This window comes from Sebastes umbrosus, chromosome 2 (assembly GCF_015220745.1).
Source record: "Sebastes umbrosus isolate fSebUmb1 chromosome 2, fSebUmb1.pri, whole genome shotgun sequence".
Classification (NCBI taxonomy): Eukaryota; Metazoa; Chordata; class Actinopteri; order Perciformes; family Sebastidae; genus Sebastes; species Sebastes umbrosus.
Genome location: NC_051270.1, coordinates 16,935,648 through 16,948,641, shown reverse-complemented (window position 1 = coordinate 16,948,641; position 12,994 = coordinate 16,935,648). Strand labels below are relative to the sequence as shown.

General features: G+C 37.5%; 1 protein-coding gene across 1 annotated transcript; it reads right to left on the bottom strand.

The window, feature by feature from the left end:
• Positions 1-190: 190 nt before the first annotated feature.
• Positions 191-10,530, bottom strand: ctsba (cathepsin Ba). The gene is made up of 11 exons (XM_037796492.1): positions 10,384-10,530; positions 5,283-5,410; positions 5,122-5,207; positions 4,798-4,912; positions 4,459-4,574; positions 3,095-3,180; positions 2,861-3,007; positions 2,102-2,218; positions 1,748-1,876; positions 1,275-1,356; positions 191-973 (listed from the first exon to the last, which is right to left on the bottom strand). Exons 2-10 carry the CDS (start codon positions 5,403-5,405, stop codon positions 1,283-1,285), a joined length of 993 nt encoding a protein of 330 aa, XP_037652420.1. The 5' UTR covers positions 5,406-5,410; positions 10,384-10,530; the 3' UTR covers positions 191-973; positions 1,275-1,282.
• Between the last annotated feature and the right edge of the window lie 2,464 nt (positions 10,531-12,994).

Here is a 12,994-nt window from a genome sequence, read left to right as displayed (position 1 = left end):
CAGTAGAAACCTACAACGTATATCAACTACCATCAGAATAGTTCTTACATCTACATATGTATCCATTCATGGATCAGATCTTGACCCACATTTTCATGGTGAGTCAATCCATCAGATGTGCAAATCAGTCAGATAAAATGCAAAGTGATTTAAAATGCCAGCATGTGTATTCAAGAGTAACAACACCATATCGGGAATCAAATATTGTTTTATTTATTTTAGAACAGTTATAAGTCGATATTTTGGTCGACACAGGCAGACAATTAAAATCATCCCATTATCAACCATATTAAAAAAAAAATTAAATTTCTCATCCCATACTCAAAATTTAAAAACACTAACAGGCACAGATCACAATGAGTGTGTCCTAACATAATGGAGTGGTATTTTTGGCATTGAGGAGTAATGCCGAATGAAAATATTAAATATGAAAGCTGACGCATTCAAACAAACTGACCTTCTCTGCTGCATTAGGCAGAGTGTTGTAATTTCTTTCAATCCTGGGCTGTATTGCTCTAAGACACTTTCCACCAGTGCAGAAAAAAATGTAACAACACAGGGAACAAAAACAATTCTACAACAGTGACAATCAGCTTCAAATCACCTGAGACAAAATTAAATGCACGTACGCATCTTTAAAAACATTTTCCTCCTGTGCAACTTTTTGATTGACATTGCTCCAAGAGGTGAAGGAACAAGATCTTAAACAGCTCATTCACAAAAAACACCTTCAATTCAACAATGTTGATTTTTGCTCAGGCACATTCCATCTGCTAATCCAACCTAAATGAGGTGAAGGTTGCTCTTGAGGTTTTTTTTCTGTCTGCTGTCAAAAGAAAAACCACATGCCATGTGTGCAAGGTGATCAGTGGGATTTATCTAAAAGGACTAAAAGCTGTTAAAAGAGTTCTAGAGCAGACAAGTTGTGTGCGTCGCCCTCTAGTGATTATGTGATGACACTGCAGCTCACGACCTGCAAGAGAGAACACAGTCAGTCAGTAAGGCACAGACTACAAGCTACATGCATACTTTTAAACTTTTGTTGAGGATTTCACAAAGACAGTAGCCTCTCAGACTCGAAATGGGAGCTACTGGGGTGATACAGGGTCGACAGTCAATTTAGAGCTATGAGGCTTGTGCACAAATACATCCATTCCAGTCTGGTTTATGATGTTACATTAGGGAGGTTGCAACAGAATGGCAGAGTTGTATTGTATTGGCACACAGTAAAGATGGGTTTGTTTGAGGCAAAACATGTTGTTTTGTTGTCTTACCGTAGAATTTATATGGGAATCCCCGCCACAATCTCAGACTCAATACCACAGTGATCCGATCCACGCAGGAACTTAAAGAATCCTGAAGACCAGAAACAGACCAGTTCACACAAATTGAAAAAAGAATAGCCTTGACCCAAAACCAGCAAGTGCATGTTTGTAAGTATCAAATATCTCCATATTCTAAAATTGATTTTTTACAACCTTTTTTGAACCTGGCTTTATCCAACATTCAAATTTATGTTCTGGAAATGTATGCAAATGAGCACAAATTTGATAAGATAATGTCTCATTTGCATATTTAAACATACATTTTCAGAAAACTTGTAATACAAAAAATAAATGTCCTCCTGTAAGTAATCAACTGGGGAAGTTTCATGGCGATATCCACTGGTTACTTTTTTTTTTTTTTTTTTAACCCTATTCACCTGTGGTGTCCCCTTAAAAGTAGTAAAACATGCGTCTCTGCTCACCGTTATCGCCCCAGTCAGTGTTCCAGGAGTTGGCACAGAGCCAGTAAGGAACACCATCCTCCTCTCCCCAGCCCAGGATCTTGATGGCGTGGCCGCCCACAGCAGACCCTGACACATGTTGATACACACCTGGAGACGAGAAAAAAACAAAACAATGCATGAACACAACAGGAGGGTCAGCAAGAGTTTGAGTTCAAGTGTGTGAGAGAATGTCACAAACAACATTTTACAGAATCACTGAGCAAAATCTGCAATCAGCATTTACCCTGCATTCAACAGGATGTGAGTGTACAAGTACTCAGTATTCTGTGTGTTTATACTACATTTGTCTGTTAATGGTGCACGTGTTCTTACCAGACTTGTACAGCACAAAGTCTTCATAGACGGTAAAGGCTGCCTCTACTGGGCCGTTCTTGGATAGCTCACTCTGAATCTGCACCTCATCTGACAGCACGCTGTAAGACGATTTACCTGCAACACACTTTGAGTTAGGATCCTGTTCTGGATGTGTGTGTGTGTGTGTGTGTGTGTGTACATACACAGCTGTGTTCACCAAGATTAGGGTTAGGCTCATTTTAGGACATAAACATAGTGCTTGTGGCACATACAAAAGTAATTTATGGGGCATGACTGCATACATTGATTAACAGTTTGTCTTTATCAAAGATCTAATAAATGCATGCCTGTTAGTGATAGATTAATAACAACATTTTGACGTGATTCTACATTTAATAATACCTAACTTTGCTGAGTAATACAAATTTATAATTAAATTAACAAAAACATTTTTGTATGTATGCACTATGGTCTTATATATTTCAAGATAATAGATCATGCTTCGACTGATTCTGTTTACTATTCAAATAATTACCATTTTGTTTTTCATAGTGCATTTATCAACAGAGCAACATTTAATCACATCAAAATATAAGAAATAATTGTAATATATTATCATTATAAAATATAATACAGTTCAAATGTTGGATTCAATTTCTCCTTTTATATACCAAATACTGGCGAGTATACAGTAAGACACAGAGCTAATGTTAGCATGCTTAACTCTAATCCCTCCCAAACACTTGTTTATGAAGCATTTCTTTCTGCCTCTCTTACCAAAGTGCTTGTCTACTTTGTAGCTGGGAGTGTATCCAGATTCACACTTCAAGACGCACTGGGGTGTGTCTCCACCCTCCCCAGAGCAGGGGGGTCTGCTGCCATTCACATGGTGTTCACAGGGGGGGATGGTGTAGGGCCGACAACCTGTAGACACAAAGTGTAACACAAAGGTCAGAACTGTAGACACTACACACGCTTACTGCTGTGAGAGTCTCAACACATAAAACTCACCAATGTTGGAGTCATAGAGACCGCCAGTGACCAGCCCCTCACTGGTCCAGAAGTCCCAGGCAGCTGAAGGGTAGCCACCATTACATCTAAAGAGAGACAAATAAAAAAAATACTTGAAAAAACAAAATCCACTTTTACATGCATCCACTATGCACTCCCCGTCTCCGACTGCAAACGTTCACCCTGCACAATATTAGGGAGGCACCAACTCAACTTTTTCCTCACCCAATACAGATTTTGAATCCCGCCTCTCACAGTAGTAGTACTGTATCTGCTGATGCCAAGAACTGATTCATTAATAGTGCTCGCTTTCAAATATGTATACCTCATTGACTACATTTACATGCACACTAGTATTCCACTATTATTCAGAATAAGAATATATTTCTGAATATGATATGGGTCATGTAAACAGCATTTTCCATTTGGATATTCCGAATTAAGCTTTATTCTTAAAAATGGAGCATTTTCCATTAAGACGATGGATATGCCAATATTATTTCGGTTTAAGGAGCATTCTTTGGACATGTATACAGCGCATTCGGAATACGCGTTTCAGTTTGCGATACACAGCATTTTATCTGTTTACGGCTAGCTCTATGCGTTGTACACAAACCAACTAGCCGACAGTTTTCAAGTTTGATATAGAGAAACACGGCCAAAAGAAAACCCTACATTTCTGGTCTGAAGATGAAACACACCTACTTTTAAACATTATTAAGACTTGAATATCAACAGGTTTTTGGATATATGTGCAAATACCGCAACGCTGACCTTTTCAAGAAGGTGGTTGAACGAATGAAAGAGGAGGCTCTGTTTAAACGGTCGAACAAGTTTGCCGCCGGTAGAAAAATTTGTTTATCAGATATGCATGGCTGCATGTCAACAGGAATATTTGTGGAATATTAATTTTCATTAGCCATGTAAACAGCTTAGTAGGGATATTGTTTGTTTTTTTTCGGAATAAGGACAAAAAACTGAATATTTTGTGCATGTAAACGTAGTCACTGTGTGGATCTCACTAGAATCATCTTTATGTAAGGTCACATTGAGGCCACTGTATTCATGTGGATCAGTCATGTCACAACCTGATCCACTTAATACGGTCAGTTTTGGCGGCGATACTAATTCTGCGTATTGTATCGGTGCATTCCTATACATTATCAGATTTCTATCTTCTTATCAGATCATTCACTGGAGAGCTTGTATCGAGTTAATTCATTCTCTCCTCCCAGTAATTCAAATCTCAAATCATATGGTTTGCTACTGAGCTCTGGATGATGGTCCATATACAGTAAGTCGCTGCAATCATCTACTGGGGACAAGCAAAGCAGTGAAACTTTTCACACATTACTGCCTCTCACCCCATGCCACAGCTTTCGCAGCAGGTCAGCAGATCCTCTGAGGAGATCTCCACGCTGACCTTGGCATCACTGTGGATACACACACGGTCAGAAATGGCCTCTGCAGCGCCAAACGCCTGTGGGCAGAACAAACAAGACATGTCACAGACACATAAATACAATATGGGGGGAGTTTTTCTTTATCTGAATTATTGCAGGTTTCAGGATAGAGGGTGCTACTCTGCAGTATACAGTGTAAATAAAATTCTCTAGATAATCTGTTCCTTCAACATAAAAAGATATTAATCCTCCACCACAGTTAAATGTGATCATCTTTTGAATAGTGAGTTTTTATCTCACCCAGCAGGATCCACAGGAGCCCTGGTCTCTGATCTCCTTCAGAGTGGGACAGTTGGGCCACTGCTCTCTGGCGTCAAAGTTTTTAGGCAGCTTCAGGTCTCCAGCATACTGAACCCTGCAGAAGAAAATGGTGTTAAAGAGTCAAGAATTACTGTGCGCTACTACAACTTACAACTACAGTGTAAGCAGACTTGATCACTGAAACCACTGCATGTTTTTGTACATACAAATGTACATGGTGCATGTTTCATTTGGGGATGTACAACACTCTCACTGATATGTAAGCAAATGGCTATTAATCTGTGTTTCACGAGTGAGACTCACATGACTGGCAGTTTAGGTCCCTTCAACATTGTACCGCAGAGTTTCTGGATGTAACTGTAGTCGACATTATGGAAGTTGTGACCAGCCTGCAGGAGAGGAGGGAGATTTAGTCAAATAGAACTACTTCCAAGGTAAGAACAACAAACCAACAAAAACCTCACCTTCCAGGTAGTGTTGATCTTATTGATGTAGTTGACCATCTCACTGGACAGTGGTGGGAGGCGGGGTCTGGCCAGGCTCACCGACAAGCTGGCAGCCAATAACAGGAAAGCTGCACACCACATTTTGCCTGAAAAATACAAAATGAAGAGGACAAGCTTGTTCATTATACACATTACAAATTATACTTGAGCAGCAATGGGAATTTCATTGCATAAATTCTGCTTAAATCAATAAACATTACCATGATTTCTAGGGTTGGGACGATACACCTATCTCCCACTTCGATACTATCACAATACTTGGGTGCTGATTCAATATGTATTGCTATTTTTAAGTATTGCGATTTGAAATTACAATTTATTGCGGTATTTGTCAACTTCTTTTACACTAGACCACGGGGAAAAGTTGAATCATACACTTCTAGGGATTTTTACTTTGGAAAATATCTAAATGAATACAGTAAAAATGTTTGATATTAAGCATGTATGTAGTCAGAGATGTCCTGAAGTCAAATATATCAGTCATTGTTAGGCATTATCTATTCATTTTTTTTCCAGCAAACCGAAATTCAAAGTATAAAGACATTTCCTTCACAAATGATTACACAACTGTAAATCTAACAAACACGGACCGTTTCAATTCCAGGCAAAATGTGTATTTGCATTTTTCTTAACTTTAAATGGTGAAGGCAGCAGGGATAACAATGTCTCAACAAAAAAAGCTACAAGAACAAACATGCAGTACTGAACCAAGTGACTTTATGAGTACATTAAGTAGTCTAGGTTGGAAATCTTACTGAAAATTCAGAAAAAAAAAGTGTGAGGCTACATCAGTAGGATAATGGAGCAGTTATGAAAACTATTGTGGAGAAAGTCTTCCACATTTGTAAATCAACACAAGCCTGAAACAATGCAATGAAATGCTTAAACACACTTACATACACTGGTGAAACTTGAGTCCTGAAACTAAACTGATAAAATAATAAACAAAGGTCACAGCTGACTAGACGTTGTCACTCTGGTTGCAGCTACAAGTGGAACATGCACACACAGAGTACACAAAGAGCAGAGAAAACCTCTTATCCTCAGTCATGCTCATCAGAGATCTTTCCATTGGTTAAACACGCTGCGTCAGCAGGCGCATACACACGTAGAGTAAACAGTCCTGCAATTTCAACCAATACCTTAGATTGCATAGCTTTTCAAGACTAAATGACTGGGTGTCAGTTCCCTCTTAAAAAGCACAAATGTGAATATGTTTCCCTCATAGTTCCTCATGCGGCAGGAAACACCACCCCACAAATGCGTGCACTCTTAAGTAATGCCCCAAATGGTCCACATTAGACCACTTCTCTAAGAGGTGAAATGCACTGATAAGAGATGAGATCAGCTTCAGAAAAAACCCCATTAGAGATCATAATGTAGCCTATTAAATAGAGGCATAGAGTGGGCTCAGAGTAAGCAGGATGCTCCAAGCCCAACAAGATCAATACCAAAGCAGACACATGATAGGATGATGCAGCTTCAAACCCTTATAAAAAAATTTAAAAAAAGGACAATCAAGGGCGTTAGCCAGTCTTTAAAACCTGAACAGCAAGAGTGGAGAACAAAAGCCTTTTGACAAATAAAAGACAGGAAATATTGATTCAAATATTCTGTTTCTATTTTAATAAGCTGTGTTTGTATTGTGTGTTCCAAGTAGGACTGGCAACAGACTGATTCAAATTAGTGTGTGGTTGCTAAACACAATTTAATATGGGCATGTGTAGGAGCTTAAAAGACTTATACACCCACAGTGCTTACTGTAAATTGGCACACTGCTACATAGATTTTCTCTGGAAAAACAATAACCTGTCTCATTAGTCAACTGTAAAATCAGCACACCTGTTCGGGCAGGTCCTGTTTCTATTACCGAGAAAGCAGAAGAGAATCCAATGAAAAACACCTCAGGTCCTTCAGAGGCAGTGAAGGACAGAGAAAATATTAATACCAGTGAAACTGGTCTGATATCACATGACTTGAGGCCAATGACACATCATAAACAAAAAGTACACAGAGGGAAGTAAGAAAATTACCCTTTACAGAATGACATCTCCACTAGTCTTTCTTTCTCTAAAATCTAAACCAGGTTCTTGTGAGTACTCAACTTTCTTTAATACCACAAGCAACTGTTACATCAGATTATGTAATGCAAGAAAAGAGGACAGTAGTGAATTCATTAGAAGTATATTTTCAAACACTAGTTTGTGGTTACAGTTGTAGAGAGACTTCAATGGGTCCTCCAGCTGTTGGAGGTGAACGGGTTACATTTTATTCTACTGCATGTGCTGTAAACAGCTTATATATAGATGTGAACCCATTACTGTACATGATGTGCAAGCTATTAACTAAAAATATAGAAAAACCCAGAAAAATTCACATTTGGGCCACAAGAAAAATTAAAATGACAAGACAAGTTTATTTCTTCAGTTTTTAAGAGAAGTGGTTTAACCACACAAAACTGCCTTTTAGCTGATGCAATGATTTGGATGTGATTTGGGGAAGTGAACCTTCAACTTGCTGACCTGCCTGCAACAAATCAGTCTCATGTCAGTTAATTTCAACACCGTTATCATAGCAAGACTTGCAGAGGCTACATTAACTTGCTGAGTCACAGTGGAAAATGTTCCCCTACGTGGGAGGTCAAGACAGAAATGGGTGAGTCAGCGCCAAAACCACAGAAATGGAACATGCAAGTTTCGCACCACCTCATTTATAAGTAGAACCAATGATCTTCACGTGATACGTCATAAAACACTGCATTGAGTTGAGCAGCACGAGACCTTCAAACACTGTATTCAGCTACTCCATCTTCTCTTTATATTCTTATCTTGTTGATTTTCACATCTACACTAAACAGGACGATGCTGATTGGTATTACAGTTTTACTCAATCGCTTTGGCTCATATTTCAAACACTCAACTCCAAACTGTAAGTGTGATTGTCACAACTGTTTCATGGGACATCATAACTCTATTGCATGTCTGCAAAATGTAGTAACTCATCCAAAACACTTCAGTCATGCTTCAAAACCTAGTTATTGTGTCAGTAAATTGGCACCAAAATGAAAAGTTGCTTTGTCATCGTGTGAGCCGTACTGGTCAAAATGATTAGATGTTTTATCACCACAGCACTCAACCCTGGAAATGTTTCTTCTTTTTGTTGACACTGGCTGCTTACTGAACTATACAAGAGTGCCAGTTTTGTCTAGCTGACTGTGTATCACACTGAGCAGTTTAGATTCAAAATTAGGTAAAAGTTAACTAGGAAAGGTCGATACTTTAGGCTACAATACTGTATACACAAGAAACAGGATATGCACATTTGTGTATTCAAATGCATTTGTGTAACAATGTGTTGCATGTATTATAAATAGAATACAAGTCACCTTTGAGCTTTCATGTAAAGTCATACATTGAACAGAATGATGCCAAAAAACAAGCAAACCCTGCAACAATGAAAGAGCCTGCAATACTACTAAAAAAAACACTAATAGTACCTCCTCACAGTATGTAACACCATGTCATAGATATTTATGGAATATACATGTATGTCTGGCAGATTTTGATAATTGAATGTATCATTTTGCATGTGATGGCTCAAACGATGAAAGAAAGTTTAGAAGCTGTGAAGAGGACGACGGTTTCACTGAGAGTCAACTCATCAGTTTTGATCAGCAGGACATGTACAAGTAGTCATTGTGCAAATTGTAGACAACTGTTTTGCACACATGTGCGAAAACACATGCAATTTGCTTGAATGAACGAGAAATTCAAATCTGTTGTGAACAACAAACTAATTGTTCAAATATATTTAAGTTATTGTTTTGAAAAAAACAAAAACTTTAATATTGTTTTCCCCACTGCGGAACTAATGAAGGAATATCTTATCTTATCTTATGTTGGCACACAGTCTGATGAATCTTATCTGGTTGGTTTGTTCTCTGTTAGTCTACGGACAGATAAAAATCATTTCCTTATCCCTGGTCACAATGCTGACTGGAAGGGGAATCCGATGCTTGATTTACTCAATTGTTAAAAAAAGGTCCATGGCAGTTTTGCTTGTGGTTGCAAATTTACAAACTTCTCTTTTTCATTCAGTCACGCAAAGGGCTCATTGCGTGGGTGGAATATGGTCTCAAAAAAGTACAAAATGCAAATCTCCCTCAAAAATAATCCAAGGCACACTGCAGAGTTTGAACAAAATTAAAATGCCTTTATTTTACATGGCAATAATTATTTAAAATGACCAACATAGGTGAGACCATATTCCACCCATGCAATGAGCCCTTCACAAGACTGAATGAGCCCAATACACCTGAAGGATCCAAAGAGCACCTGTATGTGATTACCACAGAGACCCAGCAGCACTTCTACTCAGTTGTCTCCTCTTTTTTGTGTTTTTATTCTTTCTTTTGCACAGTCTGGACTGGAAAATGTGTTGCAGCTAAAGTGTATGTATGTCATTTTTTTACACAAAGCCTAATCTATTCCAGTTCATTCAGCTTTACTGGGTCTGATCCCAGACATGTCTATAACTCTGTAAACAAATCTCAGCCCCTCTCTGTTGGGAACAGACTGGCTGCCTCCAGCTCTCACAAACAACACATAGTTTCACTTTCCATTTCCCTGCTGTATCAATGATGAGTATTGTGTTTCATAATGCATTTTAACTTCAGGTTTTAAGTTCTCATCTTTCTTTAATTAGGGAGGAGCTGCCTACACCAGATTACACTCATCATTTAGATGTTTCTTAACCATTAATAATAAGTAAAGGTGTGGTTGGACTAATTAGTCCCAGCTGCTTTCAAACATCTCTAAAAGGCATACACAACAACCACCATTTGAGCTATGAAAACTGGACTTAAACTGCTTTGTTTTGTACCAAATGATCCAAAAATATGAAACAAATTAAACATATTTCTCTATTAGTTTATGTGAAGTGTAAGAGCTTTAGCTATGTTAACCTGCTAACTCACCGTGTAGAAAATCAGTTCCTTACCCAACATCTGATAACAGGAAACTAACAAGCTGAGGACAAAGCAACAAAGTAAATCATTTACCTGTAGCTCGTATAGCTCAGCTGTAGGTGTGATCTTTGTTGTTTTAAATCTTCAGCTCCAGGTGCCCCCTCTATAACTGTCCGACGGTCTGGTCAACAACTAGCTGTGATTGTGAAACGGTCCTCCTCTTGTATTTATCCTGCTGAGACCACGTGGTGAGCAGATCACATGAGAGCAGCTCATGTGATCATGTAGGAGTCATCACACTCTTCACTCTTCCTTTTTCTGTTCCGCTCTGTGGGTGTCTTTGGTTTTTAGTGATGTGTGCTTTACAGGAAAATAGTGATCTTAATCTGGCTCTAACTGGTTAAAAAACACTTAACGACGAGAGAGTTGCTGCAGTGGCACAGTGAGGAGATCTGCACTACTTCAGTCTGACCTCTAGGTGCTGCTGAAACTCACCCTCTCTGACACCACTTTAAAGGTCCCATATCATGCTCATTTTAAGGTTCATACTTGTATTTTATGTTTTTACTAGAGCATGTTTACATGCTGTAATGTTAAAAAAAAACTTTATTTTCCTTATACTGTCTGCCTGAATATACCTGTATTTACCCTCTGTCTGAAACGCTCCGTTTTAGTGCATTTCAATGGAATTGCTTACTTCCTGTCAGCTGATGTTATTCTGATACTCTGCAACAGGAAATAAGCTGGGATACATTTAGAATGTTAATGTTTAAAACCGTGTGATGATCTATATATATTGTATATTTGTGACCTCACAAATGGACAGAAATCCTAACGGCTTGTTTCAAAAACACAATTTCTGAGAACGGGCTGTGTGTATTTCTCTGTATATTGAGCGTTTTGATAGTTTAAAAGTATTCATATAGCACTTAAACCTGTTTTATAATATAAAAGACCTGAAAATCTCATTTTTTACAATATGGGACCTTTAACTCCGAATACAATCTGTGACATCTATTGAAAGCAAAAATGTTTTTATATTTATTTTGTAGGAAAAGACAGCAATCCATCAAAACATTTTTTATTATTTACTTCTCCCTCATTACTATTATCGGTTTTAACTTATATTTTTATTATTATCATTGAATGGATATAATGGTTTATTAAATTCATATCAAAGTATGTTGTCTGTATTGCTATTTTGTCTTTCATCTCTCATCATAATGAGTAGAAATAGCACTGTCATTGTCATACTTGCCAACCCTTTTCCCGGGAGACCCCCATTTTTCATGGCCCTCTCCCGGTTTCCTCCCTGGGTCACAGTTCTCCCGTATTTCTCCTGATGAATGACACAGTTTCACACCTTTTTTTTCTTTCCTTTTTGATTATCTAATGTTGTTTACTGGCTGAAGAGAACTGCTTGCTAAATAAATAAATAAATGAATGAATGAATAAAAGCTGATGAATAGCCTATTAGTTTATACCAGAGGGAGACATTATTCTGTATTATTTCCTGAGAATTAAAAGTAAAATTAAAACGTATTTAAGATTAAAAATGCTGTTGCAGTGTACTTATTATTTAGCTATTTTCATTGTTTAAAAGTCACCAGAATATAGGAAACAAATTCTCTGAAACTCACATTAAATTTGTAAAAATGAAATGTAATTGTAAATGCAGAGAGGTATCAAAATTTGGAATTTGAAAGTGTCATGGAAGGATTATGAGACAGCAAACATACTGTAGGTACTGTTTCTACCAGTTGTGTTTTGTGGGAACATTTTGAACAAAAATATAATTAAAAGAAACGTCAGATGAGATTTGGTATTGGCAAATACTAGTATCAGATCAGGAGTAAAATAGTGTGATCAGGACTTACCCTTTTTGACTGAGCCACTGTCCAATGAGAAATGATTAAATTACCTTTAAATTATCTAGAAAAGGTCATCATCACATCCTAGTTATGGATGATTGGCTTTTGTCAGTCTAAAGTGCTTCATATTTGTTTCTGGGCTTTAATGTCTCAACTCAAGGTCAAAGGTCATTTGTTATTTATCTGATTAAGACATTTTGCTATAAAAGGTTGTTCTAATGATATTTTCTGACATAAAGTTGAACAAGTCAACTGACAAGAGATTACTGTGGCATGAAGCATAATGCGGATGACTTTTATTTTGATAATGCATGACTTGCATTTAGAGAAGTAACTTGTGATTTGTAACTGTTTTTTTTTTTTTTGGTGTTCAAGCGGTATTGTGCTGTGGATCACTGACCACAGAGAACATGATGATCATCCAGCAGCTTTCTCTTCCTTTTATGAGTCTGTCATCTGACTTTCAAAATGATGAGATGGGTAAAGTACTGTATGTGCAACAGACCAACATTAATGACTGTTAACCAAAAAAGTTGCATAAGAGCAGATCCTCATTTAAAAGTAAAGCATGACCCTCTCTCTTAACCAGGCGAACAAACCATTATAAATATATAAATTAATCAGTATATTTATATTGATTTATTATTGCACATATAGTTTTAAAGCTTATAGCCCTTTACGGTTTTTAGCTTTGTGATTAATAATATTTTTTTTCTTTCTTCTTCCTATTGTGGGTGTACTTGAGTTGCTGCATACCATTTCCCTTGCAGGGATAAATAAAGTTGCATTGGATTGAATTAATTAAAGCACAATATCAGCTAAAATAATAAGAG

Bases quoted from the DNA above. Each gene is read 5' to 3' on its own strand.
- ctsba (XM_037796492.1), bottom strand. From the start codon at position 5,405: ATGTGGTGTGCAGCTTTCCTGTTATTGGCTGCCAGCTTGTCGGTGAGC. The intron at 5,208-5,282 runs GTGAGGTTTTTG...CCTCTCCTGCAG, and splicing joins AGATCAACACTACCTGGAAG to GCTGGTCACAACTTCCATAA. The intron at 4,913-5,121 runs GTGAGTCTCACT...TTTCTTCTGCAG, and splicing joins GGACCTAAACTGCCAGTCAT to GGTTCAGTATGCTGGAGACC.